The following is a 20,000-nucleotide window of genomic DNA, read 5'->3' as shown; positions in this document are numbered from 1 at the left end:
TTTGTTCTAACTTTGTCAGTTACAGTGTGATAAAATCACACTTTTACAGCTTATAAATCCCTTTTTGTTAAAAGTGCTACAGCTAAAGCTTCCTGTGCTCCTGTAGACAAACTATGGTCAGCCTGCACATTGGGAAGATTCACTTTTTTCAACTTTGATGGAACAACAACATCAGTCAGTCATGCCAACGTTCAGGTTATACAGCGGAAGACAATCCAAACACAGATGACTACAGCGCAGCTTCATCAGCGCAGCTTCATCAGCGCAGCTTCATCAGCACAGCTTCATCAGCGCAGCTTCATCAGCACGCGCCTCATCAGCGCAGCTATCAGCTTCATCATAAGCAAGAACCACTACAGTAAAAAGTGCTGCCTTGAGCTACGACAGAATATTCTGACACCAGACAGCGTCTCAGGACTGATGTAGGACATGGAAGATATATACAGTCATTAGCAAAGGTTTAGGCACCCTAGTCAAATTTTGCTGATTTTCTAAATGAAAATAAGTAAACACGCCCTCTACAGAGACACATTTCTGCAGAGTTTAATGCACAATTATTAATGGATTTAACATATTGGGAAAAAAAAATAAAATGCAGCCTGTGAAAAAGTTCTGGTATGTTTTATATATATTTCCAGTATATTAAACTCAAATAAATAAAAATAATGCACTAAAATTAGCTGAAAAGTGAAAAGTGTCATATTTAATTATAAATATATATGTTTAACTGTGTGCTTTACTTTGGTGCATTTTAAGCCAAGGTCGGCACATTTTTTGACATGTAAGTCATCCAACTTGATGACCATCACTATAGATGTAATCTACCAATGATTCTCTCTACTGTCGGCAATCATCTCAAACCTAATTAGCAAATCTATCTGAGATTACTCAACACAGTTTAAGGCAACTGTTTTCATTTATTTTAATCTGGTTCTTAACAGAAACACTATTATTTTTTCATTTACTGTACAAAGGTATTTTACTGTGAGTTAATCCAAAGGATGGAAGTAAACGGACGAATGAATGAATGAAAAACAGCACGGGCAGAAAAAGGGAAGGAAAAGGCTCAGCCTGTAAGTGCAGCCACTCATTACAGGGCCATTCTGATGGCGTGATAAAGAACAAAAGTGGTCTGGAAGTGATTGTGCACAAGCTCAGGAAGAGAGGAGCTGCGAGGGTCAACGCTGAGGGTCTGCAGATCTCGCTCAGATGCTGCCCTGGGAGCCATCAGAGGGGATTGCGTGTCCCTGGAGAGTTTAAACGCACAGAAAATGGACGGAAAAAAGAAGACGAGAACAAAAGCACCGCAGAAACGGAGAGAGGAGGGCGGCTGGCCCTGCCTGTGCATTTCTGTGGCTTCCCTGAAATTTGTAAATGCGACGGGTGAGGCAAGAGAGGAGGATGTGAGGACAGCTTAAAGAGAATAGGATCGTCGGTGGCAAAGGGAAGCATACTACAACGATTATGTTTGCGTTCAGAAGTTTGGGGCCTTTTATAACCAGCACAGCAGGTCAGAGCCTCAGGAGGCTCTGAGGGAGGAGAATCTTCCACTGGATCATAGAGGAAGAGCTTCATACAATGACGCATCACAGAGCGCTACGCTAATCAGAACCCGCTGTGTATATGTCTGTCTGTCCGTCTGTTATACATATTTACACTCCTGGGCAAAAAACTGGGCCAAACCCAAAATATAACTGTTTACTGAGGGTTCTGGCTGGTCAGAGTCCAGATTTAAACCCTACAGTGAATATTTGGTCTCATATTAAACTCAAACCAGCTCAGCAGTGTTTTCCAGCTGTGTGGAGCCGTCAGTGCTGAGTGGATCAATACTGACTCTTCTTTCTGTGAAAGACTGTCTGAACATTCACACACTAAACTACAACACTGAAAGACATCAAAGGGAAAAGCTCTCCATATTTAATTACTGTATTTGTTTAACGATTTGTTGTTAGGATTATTACAGCAAAAGTGTGTTTACTTCTTTCTTAGGATGGGAAAATGAATGAGTGACCACTGCTGCCAAATACCTTTTTCTTTGTCAGTTAAAGGTCACTATTATCACTATTACAGTTACAGACTGTAGTCCATCTGTTTCTCTGATACTTTGTTAGCCCCCTTTTACACTGTTCTTCAGTGGTCAGGACCCCCATGGACCCTCACAGAGCAGGTACTATTTGGGTGGTGGATCATTCTCAGCACTGCAGTAACACTGACGTGGTGGTGGTGTGTTAGTGTGTGTTGTGCTGGTCTGAGTGGATCAGACACAGCAGTGCTGCTGGAGTTTTTAAACACTGTGTCCACTCACTGTCCACTCTATTAGACACTCCTACCTTGTCAGTCCACCTTGTAGATGTAAAGTCAGAGATGATAGCTCATCTGCTGCTGCACAGTTTGTGTTGGTCATCCTCTAGTCCTGCATCAGTGGTCACAGGACGCTGTTGGCTGGATATTTTTGGTTGGTGGACTATTCTCAGTCCAGCAGTGACACTGAGGGGTTTAAAAACTCCAGCAGCACTGCTGTGTCTGATCCACTCAGACCAGCACAACACACACTAACACACCACCACCACATCAGTGTCACTGCAGTGCTGAGAATGATCCACCACCCACATAGTACCTGCTCTGTGAGGGTCCATGGGGGTCCTGACCACTGAAGAACAGGGTAACATAGTATGCAGAGAAACAGATGGACTACAGTCTATAACTGTAGAACTACAGAGTCAAACTATGTGGTCAGTGGAGCTGATAAAATGGCCAATGAGTGTAGAAACAAGAAGGTGGACTTTAGTACATTACATATAACATACCAATCTATACTGACAGACCAAACACGGGTTTTTCACATGAGCAAAACTCACAAATTATGAAAGATCACAAATCACCAATCATCCTGTCGGTCCACTGCGGGGGTCCTGGTCCTGCTGTTCCACAAACATGTTTATCTATGGTCACAGAACAGTTCAGTGTATCCATTAGGCTAATGCTAACAGAAGCCTTCGTAGAAAACAAATACAACAGACACTGCTGACGTTTGCCAAGTCATTAAGTAGGAATGCAAGGAAAGCCCAGTTTAAACAATCAAATACTTCAGTTTAACAGGAGCTCTGCAGTAAATGAGGCAGCAGTTTGATTCCGATTAGCCGAATTAACTGAATGTTCAGTTGAACACTCTGCTATTAACATGAAACCACCCTTGACTAACAGCCCTCAGTTAAACCCAAAGAATGGAAAAGCGTCATTAGCATTCTTCAGAGCAGTGGCGTCAAACGCTGCTCCGGCAGCAAAATCTGCTGAACTTCACAGCACTTCAGGCTGCATGAGCAGAACATTTCGACTGACATTCCTTTGCAGGTCAGTGGATCTCCAGGAACAGAGCTGACCAAAACAATCCTATTTGAGCAGCTTTCAGCTCAGTTTAAAGCATTGTTAGCTCAACTGCACTTCTTTCTCTAACAACACTGTTAGATTTAATGTTTAGATTTTATTTCTTCTCTTCTTTGAATTATCTTCATATTTTCTCATTTGTAAAGCACTTTGAATGGGTATGAAATACACTTTGAGTGTATGAAAGGTGCTATAAAAATTAACTTAACTTCAAAGGTAAGAATGTGTTATAAATGAGCCCCTCCAACAAAAACAAGAAAAAAAACATATAAGCCACTTCACTCTTTTTTGGATTATCGTTTTTTTTTGTATTTCATTTTGTATGACCCAGGAGTCGCAACCCAAATGTTAGGAAGAGCCATTTCATCCTTTCAACAAAAATCAAACCACTTGGGAGCCACAACATTTTATATCCATTTTACCATCATGGCTGTAAATGTGTCTCAGTATGTGCTGATGTTCTAGTATAGACTGAAAAATATAATCGCAAAAAAACTACAGCCGCTTTTCTCACATCTCCGGCAGGAAACTTCTCCTCAAAAGTAGAACAGTTTCTTGTAAAATGTGCTCGATTTTACGAGGCTGAAGTCGCTTCTCATTCGCCAGCTTCTTGTTCAAATTTTCCCATTCCACCTTAAATGGTGCCTGAGCGCGCCGGAATGTAACTGCGGTGCTGTTTAAGGTGGAACGGGAGAATTCAAACGAGAAGCTGGCGAATGAGAAACTGACTTCAGCCTCGCGACTTTTTAATGTTTCGGTTTTTCGCTGCAGATTAAACGTATCAGCAAACCAGCTGGAGTGATTATAAACACAAATAAGTCCATTCGTCTCCAAATTATCAATGTTCATCTTAAATCTCTCTCTTTGCCGTTTCGTTAGCTACTAGCTAGGCGAGACTGTTGTCTGTGTTGCTATGGTGACCAGCAGTCTGCGCTGATCTTCAGGGTTAAAGGGTGAATCAGCAGTTCTACATTAACTCCAGAGTTTAAGACCATTTATTGTTAAACTGTGTTGAACGATCAGCAGAGCTTTATTTTACTGTAAAGGAGTTAAAGAGGCAGTAAAAGAGCTGCATGTTGCTGACCTCTGTTGTAACCTTTTACATTAATAAGCCTCTTTATTCACATTTTAGTGACCTCTTTATTTTAAATTCAGGGCATCAAACAGTGCTACACCATGCCTGTATAATGTTCCATATCGCTGTTGTTGGAAGAAAACCTCCAAAATGGTAACTTTACAGGAGAAGAAAAAAAACATTTTTAATTTTAATGTAAGTCAATGGAACCAGAATTTTTTCCAAGTCATTTTGGGTCGTTTCTTTTAGTCCACTTTTTCAAATTTACATACAATATAAAGGCCAACAGGCATTTCCAAATTATGTCAAAAACAGACAAAAATAGAGATTCTTCCGACAACAGCGATATACTTTTATTTTTCATTGCAGGGGCTCACAGCTGCAACAAATGACTTTTCATAATCGATTAGCTGACCGCGTATGCTCTAGACCAACTGACAAAAGTACCAAAACTGAAATCAATAGAGTGGTGTAAACAAATATTTGCCATAATTGACAAACAACAATGCTTCTAAGGCTATAATCGCCACGTTGGGAAAGAGAACTGATACAGAACTAAAGAGGACTAATTTAAATAACATGCACATCTACAGTTTATAGATTATTACAGAGCATTAGTATGGCTTTGGTACAGTACATTTGGTACAGTGTGCCATACTGACAGAGAAATAAAAAAATAAATAAATAAATTCGCACAGCTTGAGTGTACGGCAAGGTTTGTAAAATAATGAAAATATAATGCATCATTCTTTCCCCACAGGTATCTACAAATCTCAACTCAAAAAGGTGAGACAGCATGTAAAAATGCTAATAAAAACACAAAGCAGTGATTAGTAAATTCTGCTCAACCTGTATTCAATTAAAAACAGTTAAAAAACAATAGAAAAAAAAATGATTTACCTCATGAAGCTTACTGATTTTGTAAATACATGCTCATTTCAAATTTGATGTCTGCAACATGTTCCAAAGAAGTCGGTACTGGAGCATGTTTACAACTGTGTTACATAATCTTACCTTTAACAGCACTGAATAATCATCTAAGGACTCAAGACACCAACAGATCCAATTTTGAAAGCAGAATATTTGCCATTCTTTTGTTACTCAAGTCTTCAGCCTTGCAACCATACAGAGGCTTCACTGTCATGTTTTGACAAGCTGACTAGCACCTGCAAAGCTGCTGTAATATGCAAGGAATGTAGCTTGACATGATCACAGACATCTCAAAATAAAGCTCACCCAGAAGGCAGCGCAAGTGACTCCAAAATGTGTATAAATGTTTCAGAGTTAAGTGTCGTCACTGATGAGCAGGTTACCCAAACAGTGGGCACTAACACCCCCCTCCCCGCCCCCCCAGCCCACGACAGGCCATGGCTTTGGAACTTTATGCTGGTAGCAATCGGGATGGTCTGTCCATTATAACAACAGAAAGAACAGAAAAAGGAAAAGGGAATTTACTCACTTGTGCATGTTTAGCAGTCTAAAGTTTCTCCACAAGGGGAGCTGTTAGCATGCATTTATATATGAGAAACAGCCATCAGCCCTGAACAGTTACAACTTTTGAAACGTGATGAAACAGTTTTTAAACAAAAAATGCTGAGTTACTCAATACTATATTACACATAACTGTCAATAAAGACTTTCATTAAATCAGTTAATGCAAAAAAAATAATAATAATGATAAGACATGACAAATAACACAGCACAGAACGCAGATTTATGGTCTGCACAGATGTAAACAGTGCCTTGTAAAAGTATTGAACTCCCCTAAAAGTCATCATATTTCTCAGGATTACAAATGACACCTTGAAATTTTGTGCTGCGTTAGATTTTATTCTAAAAAACTGACCCTCAAAATGAATTCATTTAAAGTGATATTGGTTTATAAAGAAAATTTTCAGTGACAAAAAATGACTAAACTGAAAAGTATTCAACCCCTGTGCTTGGGAAGCTCCTAGTTTACACAAATAAGATAAAAGATATAAGTAATATCACCCTAATGAGAGCACAACTGGGTTACAATTGGCCTCTACCTGCGAATCATTAAAGAAGCTCATCTTTTCTGGATAAATGACCCCCTCAATTCAGGTATCACTGGTCAGACTGTGAACCTGAGGGAAAATTTAGAAAATGAACCCCTTGAACGGCCGAGGCCCACCGGCAGACCCAGAAATGCTTGAATTTCACATGCAAACAAACACATGTGGTCACAGACAGCTCATCTTACAACCTAAGAACATTCTTAGGTTATACTTCTATAACCTGAGAATAGCTCAGTCAGTCCACAAGTCCCTGTAGTCACTGAATAATAAGCCTTAGGATGTATAAGCCTGAGATTTTAGGGGTTAAGATCAAACAGCTTTTTAAGGAATGCACTAGAAAAAGGAAAATGCTACAAAATAATATCCGAGTGTTTGGATATCCCATTAGTGTTGCTCAATTGCGAGGAAATGGAAACTGCATCATTTCGCCCAGGCACTGCACAGAACTCAGCATCAGAGCAAGAAGAGCACTTGTGAGGGAAACGACAGAGAGGTCAGCGGAGCTGCAGAGTTCAGTGGCTGAGACTGGAGTGGAGGTGCACCAGCTAACGATCTGCACACAACAGGCCTGTATGGGAGGGTGGCTAGAAAGAAGCCATTACTGAAGGGAAAAACACATCAAAGCACATCTGGAGTTGGCCAGAAAGCGTCAGAGTGAGCCAGCAGAAATGTGGGATAAGCTTTTGTGGTCAGATGAGACAAAAATGAAGCTTTTTGGCCAAAACTGAAAACGTGATGCTCGGGGCAAACCTAACACTGTCCATTCCTCAACAAACACCATCCTGACAGTGAGGTATGGGGCTGGCAGCATCATGTCATGGGGATACTTTTCCTCAGCTGGGACGGGGCATCTTGTTAAGACTGAATGACAGACGGATGGTGCAAAATACAGGGAGATAATGCAAGACAACCTGTTCAGTCTGCCAAAACACAAAGGCTCAGGAGAAACGTCAACTTTCAGTAGGACACAAGGCCAAAGCTACATCGGAGTGGTTAAGCAACAGAAAAAAGATGTTTTACAACGTCCAGATCTCAGTTTTCGGATATTTGTTATTTATTTATTTTTTGGCTTAATGTAGGCTATCAATAAAGGCAAACTGCAAAATGCTGTAATGTTCAGGGTTGTTGGGAAAAACTCAGACGACTTGAGGTTTTGGTCCATAATGCAGCTTTATTTTTAATTTCCTGAAAATGGCGCCAAACAGAAGAAGAAACGCAGCCTTTCCAGCATTAACAGCTAAAAACACAGCCGTCTGCTCTGCTCTAGAAAACCCCTCCACCCGTATTCAGGCTCTTCAACATAAAAGGAACGTTCTCTCTGTCCGGAATGCAGAGCCAACAGTACGGTGTGGTGGAGGAGGGATGATGGGCGGGGCTGTTTTTCAGGGGTTGGGCTCTCAGTTCCAGTGAAGGGTGATGTTGATGCTGCAGCACAAAGACATTTTACACAGTTACATGATTCCAGCTCTACATTAATGCTTATGGTTTAGAAATGGGACGTCCAACAAGCTCAAATAGGTGTGATGGTCACATGTCCACATACTTTTGGCCATATGGTGTATATACACACACACACACACACACACACACACACACACACACGTACACACACGTACACATGCATGTACAGGACGTGAAACTTCAAAAATATCTTACATTGCAAACGTGCCAACAATCAAAACCACACAACATTTTTGTCAACACTTTTAATAAAGCTGGTTCTTCAAGGGTTCTTTAGTAAAGAAAATTGTTCTATATAGAACCATGAACACTTAAAGAACCCTCTTTACATCATGAAAGGTTATTCAGACTGATGAAGAATGTGCTGTAGATGGTTCTGAAAGTAGTTCTATATGGCACCAAAAAGGGTTCTTCTATTGTTATGATGTCAAGCTTGTAATAAAAGGAGAACCCTTTTGGGTGCCATATGGAACCCTTTTCAAAAAGATTCTATATAGAAAGGTCTAGAGCACAATCAGGCACATTTCCCAACAATCTGAAGAACCCTTTCATGATGTAAAGAACCCTTTAATCAACTCTTTAAGTGTTCATGGTTCTACACTACATATTTTAACTAAAGAACCCAAAGAGATTTACCAAAGAGATATTTTATTCTATATAAACAAATACAAAATGTCAAATTAGTATAAAAAATATCTGAAAAGCCAGATGGAGTTGATCAGTATACAGTACTAGATAACATCCAGGTTGGGGTAGAAGAGAATCAAACTTCTGAAATGAAATCTGGGGGCAAAAAATCTGGATTTTCTCTCAAACCGTCGACGCCTACAGCCCCAAAATCTGCCAACTAGGACCGACCAGCACAGAGCCGGCCCGATTCTAAACAGGCCTGAAATTGTGGCTTTAGTATTACTCGCAAACTTTCGGCCTGACCACACACGGCCACGCATACACATGATTCACACACACGCTGCCTTCAACCCACCACATCGGATCACATTCCCAGTGATCCCGGGTCTTATTCCTGCTCAATTTGATCTCACTCATTCATCCTTTAACAGCTTCCACACCGAACCCATTTAGGATTGTCAAACCCGCGTAAGCCATTCGCAGCTCTAACGAAAGCGTACATCTCTGAGCGAGAAGGCACGGAGGACATCACGACCCTAATAGGACGCAGAGAGCGCTGGCAAAGCCCATTCCATCCCACCGCTTTCGGAAACAAAGATCACTGCTGGCGTGGACGGAGCTGACAGGCCTCGAGGAGCCGGGAAGAGCGAACAGACCAGGAGACGATGTGCAGCAGACACATTCCAGAAACAGAAAGAGAAAGAGAGAGGGCACGGACGGGATCCCCTGACACTTCCCAATTCATATCAGACCTTATCTGCTCAGCAGCGTTAGCAGACCACCCGTAAACAACAGGGTCTGTCACATCTGCTGTGCAGGTTTCGATTCCGTATCGCATGTCCACGGGGACAGCAGCGGGATTTATGAGGTAACAAAATTAGATCCCGAGGTTTTGCGCAGTAAATGACTCTGGAAGTTGTAATTCCGCCAAAGTGATGGGAATGTGAACAGCAACGAGGAACCTAAATCATCTGCATGATAGGCCTGCTGTGGACTCACCTTGCATAACCCACACTGAGAGGAGAAAACACTAAGGCACCTGCTCTTTTCAGGGAAAATCCACTTACGGAGCGAGAGCTACCATACGATATTAACCCCTCAAATGACCGGCGCCGGCCAGCAGGTCCAAATTCTACTACACACTTCTTTAACTTAAGAATAACTTACTAAGCTTGCACTGATTTCCACGTACAGTGCTGTGAAAAGTATCTGGAGAATGTGCGGAAACACAAACCACAGTTTTTAAATGATCATTTCGTTTATTGAAGGAAAACAAAACGTATGTCATCCATGTGAAAAAGTAATTTCCCGTTAAACGTAACTAAATAAGTGGTTGTGCCGCCTGTAGCAGCAACAACAGAACAACCAAACACTCCCTCTAACTCAGAGGTCTCAACCCAAACGTTGAGAAGAGCCATTTTGTCCTGTCAATAAAAGTCAGTCCACCTTGGGAGCCACAAGATTTTATGTTCATTTTATTGAAGTAACTTTTAACCATCGTGGCTGTAAATCTGTCTCCGTATGCGCTGATGTACCAGTACAGACTAAAATATAAACGAACACAGACTTACTTCGCTCTTTTAAGCTTTAGCTGAGCTGTAGCTGCTTTTCTCGCATCTCCAGCAGGAAACTTTTCCTCAAAAGTAGAAGTTTCTTGTAAAATGCTGAATTTTGCCGTTCCACCTTAAATGATGCCTGACACGCCAGAATGTAACTGCTGCACCATTTAAGGCGGAACGGGAAAATCTAAAGCTGGCGAATGAGAAACTGACTTCAGCTTCGTGACCTTTTAGCGTTTGACAGTTTTTCGTTGCGGATTAAACGTATCAGGAAACCAGCTGGAGTGATTATAAATGCAAATAAGTCAATTCGTCTCCAAATGATCTTTTTGCCATTAAATGAGACTCGCGGTGGTAATTTGGTGACCAAAAAGTGCTGATGATGAAAAAGATTTTGCATTAAACGTTGCCGTGTTATCATATGTTCATTGTTATACAACAAAAAGTTTAAAAATGTATGACATGACGAAAATATACAGTGATGGGCGACCAAACGTTCTCCTCATTCAGCAGTCCATGGTTGCTTGGCAACAATACCGTACTATAAAGGAACTCCATTTCTTGGCGGAATACTGTGTCTGTCGATTATTATTAATAATAAGTTATTTTCTGAAAATGGACGTATTTTATCATTTCATCTTGGCCGCTGTTTTAGCCAAGTAATAAGCCACTGGAGGCCGTGCATTACAGTGATTTTAACACAGTGAAGGGAGGATGAAGCACCCTTCCCATGATAAAATCGCAGTGGGGAGGCCAGGTGTGCTGGTTTGTGCATTATCCTGCAATGAACTGCTATGCTGCAAGAAACCACAACTCACTGATGCAGAGCTGATGAACGAATCTGCTATTTGCCAGCACCAGCACCTTGAATAAAAAGCACGGCACCAGCAGTCTGAATGAGTCTGACATTTTCCCAAAGTGTTAAAAGAGTTAATGGGGTTTCGTGCCAAAGCCCAATACAAGAGGCCTTTGGTCTTCCTTGTGCGCTGAGAGGAAAAAAAAATCTGAAGCCCTCAAACCACAAAGGCCTGCAGCCAGAACCAACCGGAGCGCTCTGCTGGGGACAAAGACAAGGAGGCAAATTCCAAAACATCTCCAAACATCACAGAAAATAACCTGAGGCAACCGTCATGATAAACAAGAAGACGCTTAATACATCAGAATGTTGTTATCATTCCCAGCAACGTCAACTGAGACGCCGTTCCGTAACAAGAAAGGCGATTATACGGTCCGGCTGTTACAAAACACGACCCACACAGCAACATAATTCAGATGAAGCGCCTGTTAAAAACTTTGCGGCCTTGTTGGAAAAGCTGGTTTGACGTCAAATCGAAAACAAAAGGAAGAGAAAAAAAAAAACAAAGTTCAGTATGAAGGTTGATCGTGACTCAAAGTGGATTTACACCAGGAGTAAACATTTTACAGTCAGAGAAGTGATTTAAGCCAGAGAAATTATTCCTCTGCACTCCACAGCTTTAAATCTGTACTCAAACCATTCCCAAGTGGTTTAAGTGCCCATTCTCAGCTTTTAATAAAGGATACATTCATACAGTTTAGCTTTCCCCTGTATAAATTACGGCACTTTATACAGCCCCCATATTACATTCAGCAAATAAACAGTAACTGAGCATTAACATGTGCAGAAGTGTGTTCTCTGTACAGGAGGTGTTCTTTCTTTCACTTAGAAAATCAACAAAAGATGTCCTTTGACACGGTGTTCGCATTTTTACATACTAAAAGTATGTGGACACCTGACCATCACACCTATATGAGCTTGTTGGACGTCCCATTCCAATACCATGGGCATTAATATGGAGTTGGGCCATATTAGTTGCAGCTCTAACAGCTTCCGCTCTTCTGGGAATCTTTCTACAGGATGTTGGAGAGAGTCTGTGGGAATTTCTGCCCATTCATCCAGAAGAGCATTTGTGAGGTCAGACACTGATGTTGGATGAGAGGGTCTGGCTCACAATTGCCGTTCTAGTTCATCCCAAAGGTGTTCCGTTTGGTTGAGGTCAGGGCTCTGTGAGGGCCACTGGAGTTCCTCCACACCAAACTGGTCACTCCATGTCTTTATGGAGCTCAGTCATGCTGGAACAGGAAAGGCTCTTCCCCAAACTGTTGCCTATAATTGTGTAAAATGTCTTTGTACCCTGAAAAACAGCCCCAGCTCATTATTCCTCCTCCACCAAACTTTACTGTTGGCTCTGCATTCTGGTAGGTAACGTTCTCCTGACATCCACCAAACCCAGACTCATCTATCAGACTGACAGATAGAGAAGCGTGATTCATTACTCCACACGTTTCCACTGGAGTCCAGTGTGCTTTACGCCACTCCAGCTGACGCTTGGCATTGCGCATAGTGATCTTAGGCTTGTGTGTTAATGGAACACCTGAGCTCAATCATTAGAAGGGGTGTCCACATACTTTTGGCCATATAGGGTATTCACATGCAAGCTTATCAACACAAACCCAGAACACTCATCAAGGGATGTCTGCGGCAGGACAGCATGCTGACATCACACAATGAACAGCATTATTATGACTAGTCAGGGGGCTCATTTGCACATTGCAGGCTTTGGCAATGTCCGTATCTCAAAGGCCAACATCATGTTCACAACAACTGATCTACAGCGCAGCTCTACTGAGCAGTGAGACAGTAAACACGCACATGTGACATTTCCCCACACCGCAGGAGATGCGATGTCGCAGACTTGTTTCTCTCCCTCCTCCTGGCTCCACTCTGCATCCCCAGCTCATACCGAAAGAGCAACTTTAGGCACCGGGTCTGTTTCGGCTTTGCCACCCGTCGTGAGCCGCTTTGTATCTCCTCTAGCGAAGAGTCTATGTTTATTGTCTACAGATTGTGCGGCGCTGGTTTGGGTAAACATTTTAAAGAGCTTTGTTTAAAAGTCATGCGAGACATCACTCGGTTTCTGTCAAACAGAAGATGCTTTATGGGGTGGATCGTTCTGATGATATATATCTTTAGTGTTAAAGAGGAACAAATTGGTAAAGCCAGATGATTCCCAGATATGAAGCTTTTAGCTTGTCCATATGAAAGGGGTTCAGTATTCTGCATGTGTAAACAAGTAACCAAACGCTATGGTTCACTATGACTTACTAGGACCTTGATAAAAAAAAATATATTTTTAATGATACTTTCTCTTACATTGTTTATCAGTGTCTCTCACTGTTGTATTACTATAACACTAAACTGGTATTATCATACTTCAGTATTGTACTAGCATTACTATGTTATTATTATTCTACAGATACATGTTAGTACTTTACCTTACCTACTTCTTCCATTTGGTATGACTGGGAGAACATCTGGTCCACAGAAGTACATACATGTGTAGATGGGTGTGTTCACATACATATAGTCAGAGCCAGATGTTCTCACCACATTAGCAAATTGGGTAAAGTTCCAATAGATCAGTCTTCTTTTAAAGACTGTTTTCGCAAGAGACTATAGCTCTGTCAGCAACACTTCACATTAAAGGTTGCAAATTAATTGACAATTATACGTTGATAATTAATTCAAATACTCAGTATTTCTACATTAGCTGCTCATTAAGCATTAGATACTGATCATATACTTAGTAATTAGTAACTGGGTACACTGTTCACTCATAGTTTAGTCTGTCCTTAGTTCACAGCTTATTTACTCATTAACTGTGCCGTGTACTACTCCGCTAATGAACTGATTAGTGTGTTTCCTCATATAAATAAGGAACATGAGAACTAAGTACTTCATGTGAACCCTGAATTACTGCTTCATGTGTGCCTCCAAATAAAGTGACAATCATAGTCCTTCATACTATACTTATTATACCAGTTATACTATTAATTCATGAATAAAAGCAATCTTTACACACTTGAATCACAGTGGAATCCAACTGGAAATACAGGTCAGGCCTAAAACACAGGCTGCTTATTCACAGACACATGTAGACAGTCGTCTTTATAAGAATAGCAATAAAACATGCATAATTTGACATTATCTGTCCTAATGTTTTTACATTTTAAGGTGCCAAAAGGAATCTTTTTGATACCATGGAAACCAGTCTTGGATGCCTTAACAACCTGTGACTGATGAAATGTGCAAGTATGACGGACGTCTCATTTAGTTAAAAACTCTTTTTTTTTTTTTTGTAGGTTAAATTTAGAATAAACGTTAATTAATGATGTATGTATATTTTCCTCTTTACTTTAGGGGACACAAAAACAAGCAGAAAGAAACTGAGATTTTAGTAACTAGTCAGGTCTTAATGAGTTCATATTGTAATTAGTGGTGAGAATAATCACTTTGCAGGACAAAAAGTGGTAATTAATTAATTACAATGGATTAGTAGATTAATTAGGAGATAATTAACAGGATTAACACATAAGTACTTGTTAGTTCTCATGTTACTTATAGGAGTAAACACACGTCAGGTCATCAGCGCTAATAAGCAGCAGTTAATACACAGTTAATGAGTAAATAAGCTGTGAAGTAATGACAGTGTCCTCAAGTACTAATTAACAGTGTATTCACTTTATTACTTATTATTTATTTAGCAACTAATGTTTACTGAGCAGTTGACTAATATATATCATCGCTGTCCAAAAAAAAAAACTAAGTATCTTCATTTTTGCGATGTTTGGTTTTCTGCATAATTGGAGCTCAGTAACTGTATACATATATATATATATATATATATATACACACACACTGATCAGGCATAACATTATGACCACCTTCTTGTTTCTATGCTCATTGTCCCACCACCACGTCAGTGTTACTGCAGTGCTGAGAATGATCCACCACCCAAATAGTACCTGCTCTGTGAGGGTCCATGGGGGTCCTGACCACTGAAGAACAGGGTAAAAGGGGGCTAACAAAGTATCAGAGAAACAGATGGACTACAGTCTGTAACTGTAGAACTACAAAGTGCACCTATATAGTAAGTGGAGCTGATAAAATGGACAATGAGCGTAGAAACAAGGAGGTGGTCAGAATGTTATGCCTGATCAGTGTATATATATATTTATGTAGTCTTACCACTCGGTCTGAAACTAGTGGTTATACTTACGTTTCAGACATGCAATCACCCAGCTTATCGCCTCAGCACCCGTTTACTATACAGTTCAGTATTTTCAGTCTGCCAAACGTGTACAAATATGCCCTTGTTGCCACCGATGCCACTGTGGGGGATAGCTTTGCCGTCCGCTACGTCCTTCTAGAACTCTACTCACCCAAGTGTGATTGCCTCACAATGTCATGCACCAGTTTCTCTCAGAGAACAAGGACAAAACATCTGTTTGCACAAGTCTGCTTTCGATACATCGGTGCATATAGCTGTGCTACTGGCCTCTCAATAACTAGTCACGGACACCACAGCTGGCGTATCTGAATGCTTATCATGCACACATTTAAAAAAATAGGAACTGATGTTTATTGTGTTCAGAACTGGGCAGTTTTTTCAACAATAACTGTGGTCAAACAATTGCCTATTTGTTGGTTAATGGTTACCTGGCTAAAATAGTTTTTTCCAATCACAGTTGATCAAAAACAAATAATTAATAAATGTATTTAACTGTTTTTTGAAGCTGGTTCAGTGGTCAGAGGGTTGTACGGATGGTTCACCATATAAATCTGTACTAAATGCATCTATACTGTAAATAGTTACTGTCTTGCACATGAACTTTGTTTTGGCTGGCACAAACATGCACATACACACAAAAGCACAACACCCCCCCACACACACACTCCCTCAACCTGAACATGCCACCTTGCCAAACTGTCCTGCAACAGCTCTGACCTGGTCACCCTAGGTCAGTGCTAGGGTCAACTAATGTCTCAGATTGTGGAGCAGGTTTGAGATAATGAGGTTTACTCAAAAAGAAAACAAGCACAAGCACTCACCACTGCTCCACCACTTCTTGCCGTTGACGATGTAATGGTCGTTGTCCTTTTGAAGCGTGCACTGCATGTTGGTGGCATCACTGGACGCAACATCTGGCTCTGAAGGAGGAAGATAACAGGGCAGATGGAGTGACCACAAGAGGAAACGAGAGCTGCTGCACCGTTCACTTCTGACACTTATGATCACCTCATACGCTCACACTGACACACAGCACTGAAAAACGGCTCAAATCGCTGCCCTGAGGGCCTGTTTAGCACATATTTGGTACTTATCTGCTGATCTGAATATACCAGGCTAAGCACAAAGGGCAGCAGTCGCACTGTGAAGTAGTCTTGAGCAAAAACAGGACATTTTGCAGTGCAGCTTTTCACGGCGGCCGTTCAGCAGCAAGAGACCGACTCTTTTGTTAACCTCAGAAATCGCAGATCTTTACGAAGTTGCGAAGCTAAATGACCCGCAGTAGATTTGAGATGTGGACATGCAGACAGCGCTGATAAAGACATGCCCCCAGCAGCAGTTATAGTCCAAGTGGACTCTGGGAGATGTAGGAATTAGGCTTTATACACACTTAAATTGTTCTTTAAAGAAAATGGTTCTATACGGAACCATGAACACTCAAAAAACCCTTCGCAGGATTAAAGGGTTCTTCGCATCACAAACTGGTTCTTCAGATTGATGGAGACTGTGCTGTAGATGGCTCTATATAAAATGGTTGAATATAGCACCAAGGGTTCTGCTATTGTTATGATGTCAAGCTTGTAATAATAAAAGAACCCTTTTTGGTGCTATATAGAACCCTTTTCATCTGCAGCACGTTCTCCATCAATCTGAAGAAGCATTTCACCATGCAAAGAACCCGTAATGATACAAAGGGTTCTTTGAGTGTTCATGGTTTTATATAGAACCATTTTCTTTACTAAAGAACACTTAAAGACCATTTGTTTGAAGTGTGTATAAAGCCTAATTCCTTCATTTGGACTATAACTGCTGCTGGGGGCATGTCTTTATCAGCGCTGCCTGTATGTCCACGGCCTTCATCTCTAATCTACTGCGGGTCATTTAGCTTCGCAACTTCGTAAAGATCTACGATTTCTGTGGTTAACAAAAGAGTCGGTCTCTTGCTGCTGATCGGCTGCCGTGAAAAGCGCTGCTTTATCTGACAGTGAGAGATCTTGCTTGAAAACATTACGAAATGTTTGGCTCAGCTCTGCAAAGTTCCCTGAAATATTCAGAGGTGAATTCATTTTGTCTCCATTGGGCGTTTCCTCTCATACGGCAGCTGCAGTCTCTCTCCTAAATCGCCTCCAGCGTCAGAGAAGTCGCTTCAGAGTCGACTCTGAAAATGTTAATGCGCAGTTACACTTCGACACATTAAACTCCAACCGTTGTTGTGAGTTTGTAGGAGGTGAATGATGGTGAATACTCCGTTCCTTCTGTGTTTGGGGTTGAAGAGGTTGAGCTGGTGGATGGGAGTGAATGAATGGGAGGATTGTGCAGCTGCGTTGAGTCCTCTCTCTGTTTGAAACCCAGCCAAAAAAGCCAAAAGTGCATTTATCCTCGCTTTTTTCTGGATCTGATGGGAAAAAATTTGTTTTTTCCACACAGCTGCCATGACGCAGCACCTCCTCGGTCTAAAACATACAGACGTGACCGTTTGGTCGCATCATTTGGTCTCGGTCTTGTTTCAATATCATTCAGTTCTCATTCTTGTCTCGACTTCATTTGGTCTCGGTCTTAGTCTCAGGGGTAAGGTGGAGAAAGTGTTCTGAGACCGGCCGAGTGTGACGTCTCTGTCCGAGGTAGGCCACGATGGATTAACTATTTTTAGTATTATTTGTTTGTTGGTGTTCTTTGGTTCCCAAATTCAAATGTCCCCTAAAGGGAAAGACTGGAATGTTATTATTACTGTGTTTTTATTCAATAATAAACATGCTGTTTGGTTTATATTTATTTGGTAGGCAGAGATTTTGAATTGGTTTTACAGAAAAATCATCTGCTCCCAAGTTATAGTAAGTTGGACAAAGACTATAATATATGAATAATTAATAATATTTTAGGCTATATATTATGTAAATGTTATATTTTACAAAATATAAGTTAAACATGATTTATTAATATGTATAATGTGCAGTGAATGATAATGAGACAACAAACAAATTTCACTTTTCTACTCCTTTTCTTCATTTTACTTTTATATTCTAAAAAAAGAATCTTAACCTGGTCTCAGATGCAACTAAAAAGTCTTGGTTTTAAATCTCATTGTCCACTTTATCAGCTCCACTGACCACATAGTTTGACTCTGTAGTTCTACAGTTACAGACTGTAGTCCATCTGTTTCTCTGATACTTTGTTAGCCCCCTTTTACCCTGTTCTTCAGTGGTCAGGACCCCCATGGACCCTCACAGAGCAGGTACTATTTGGGTGGTGGATCATTCTCAGCACTGCAGTAACACTGACGTGGTGGTGTTGTGTTAGTGTGTGTTGTGCTGGTCTGAGTGGATCAGACACAGCAGTGCTGCTGGAGTTTTTAAACACCTCAGTGTCACTGCTGGACTGAGAATAGTCCACCAACCAAAAATATCCAGCCAACAGTGTCCTGTGGGCAGCGTCCTGTGACCACTGATGAAAGACTAGAGGATGACCAACACAAACTGTGCAGCAGCAGATGAGCTATCGTCTCTGACTTCACATCTACAAGGTGGACTGACAAGGTAGGAGTGTCTAATAGAGTGGGCAGTGAGTGGACACAGTGTTTAAAACTCCAGCAGTACTGCTGCATCTGATCCACTCAGACCAGCACAACACACAGTAACACACCACCACCACGTCAGTGTTACTGCAGTGCTGAGAATGATCCACCACCCAAACAGTACCTGCTCTGTGAGGGTCCACGGGGGTCCCATACACACACAGACATGCACTAAAAAAACTACTGTCCAAAAGTCAGACAGAACTCTTCATTTCTTTCATTTCCAGTCAAAACAGCCTCTCAGTACAAGTTGATCATTATTCAGGACACCACAACTCTGACCGCCGGACAAAATCCACAGGTGTTTCCTTCCACTGTGAGAAGACAACTCAACTCTGTGGGTCTGAGAGGATGTGCAGCTGTCAAGAAGCTGTTACTGAGAAAAGGAAACAGGCAAAATAGAAAACAACTTGCAAATGAATCAAAGAAGCTGATGGTGTTTTCAGAGCAATGGACTGACCACCCCAGAGTCCAGACCTCAATGTCACACACACAGCGGAATTGTGTGGGAACGCTTGGATGGCAGTCTGTGACGAGGCTTCTGTGTTATCCTCTGCTAAATATATTTTGCTGATTTTTTTCCTTGAATGTGAAAAATGAATAAATAAATAAAATAAATGACTTTTGAACAGTACTGTACATTAATGGGTCAGAAAGCTGTGGAGCAATTAGACACCATCTGTATATATTCAAAGACAGGAATGAATTTTTATTAACCAACACACACACACACACACACACACACACACACACACACACACACACACACACACACACACTTGTCGCCCGCTGGCAGTCAGCAGAGCAGAGAGGAAGTGACTCATTCTCTCTCCCCTCAGCTGCTCTCCACTGGCCATTTGTCCAGCATCGGTCTCTCCACACACATATACTCATTGTCTCCTAAACTCAAATCCATCTCTGCCTCACGGGACACGCTGAGGACTGAGGGACTGAGGGTGCATGTGTGTGTGTGTGTGTGTGTTCATATTGTTTTACTGACTTTGTGGGAACCAAACGTGAACATTTTTTTGCATCTTAGTGGATATTTAGCTGATTCCCATGACCGAAAATTTAGCTTTCACCTAGAAAAGCTAAAACAGACAAAATATTCAGCTGGAGTTAAGATTGGAGTTCAGTCCAGAAGCTTAGGTACAGCAGAGGTCACTCAGCATTTACTTAATTTCCAGTCAA

At 41.3% G+C, this 20,000-nt stretch overlaps 1 protein-coding gene across 1 annotated transcript in view; it reads right to left on the bottom strand.

Annotated features, from left to right (window-relative positions):
- Positions 1–20,000, bottom strand: part of acad11 (acyl-CoA dehydrogenase family, member 11) — a 146,952-nt gene that overhangs the window by 102,574 nt on the left and 24,378 nt on the right. The window contains exon 13 of the mRNA XM_036558811.1: positions 16,060–16,158. Within this exon, the coding sequence (XP_036414704.1) occupies positions 16,060–16,158 (99 nt within the window). The remainder of the gene's footprint in view (positions 1–16,059; positions 16,159–20,000) is intronic.

Source organism: Colossoma macropomum, unplaced genomic scaffold, assembly GCF_904425465.1.
Source record: "Colossoma macropomum unplaced genomic scaffold, Colossoma_macropomum, whole genome shotgun sequence".
Taxonomy (NCBI): Eukaryota; Metazoa; Chordata; class Actinopteri; order Characiformes; family Serrasalmidae; genus Colossoma; species Colossoma macropomum.
Note: the sequence above shows the minus strand (reverse complement) of the source record. Positions and strands in the feature narration are given on the sequence as shown.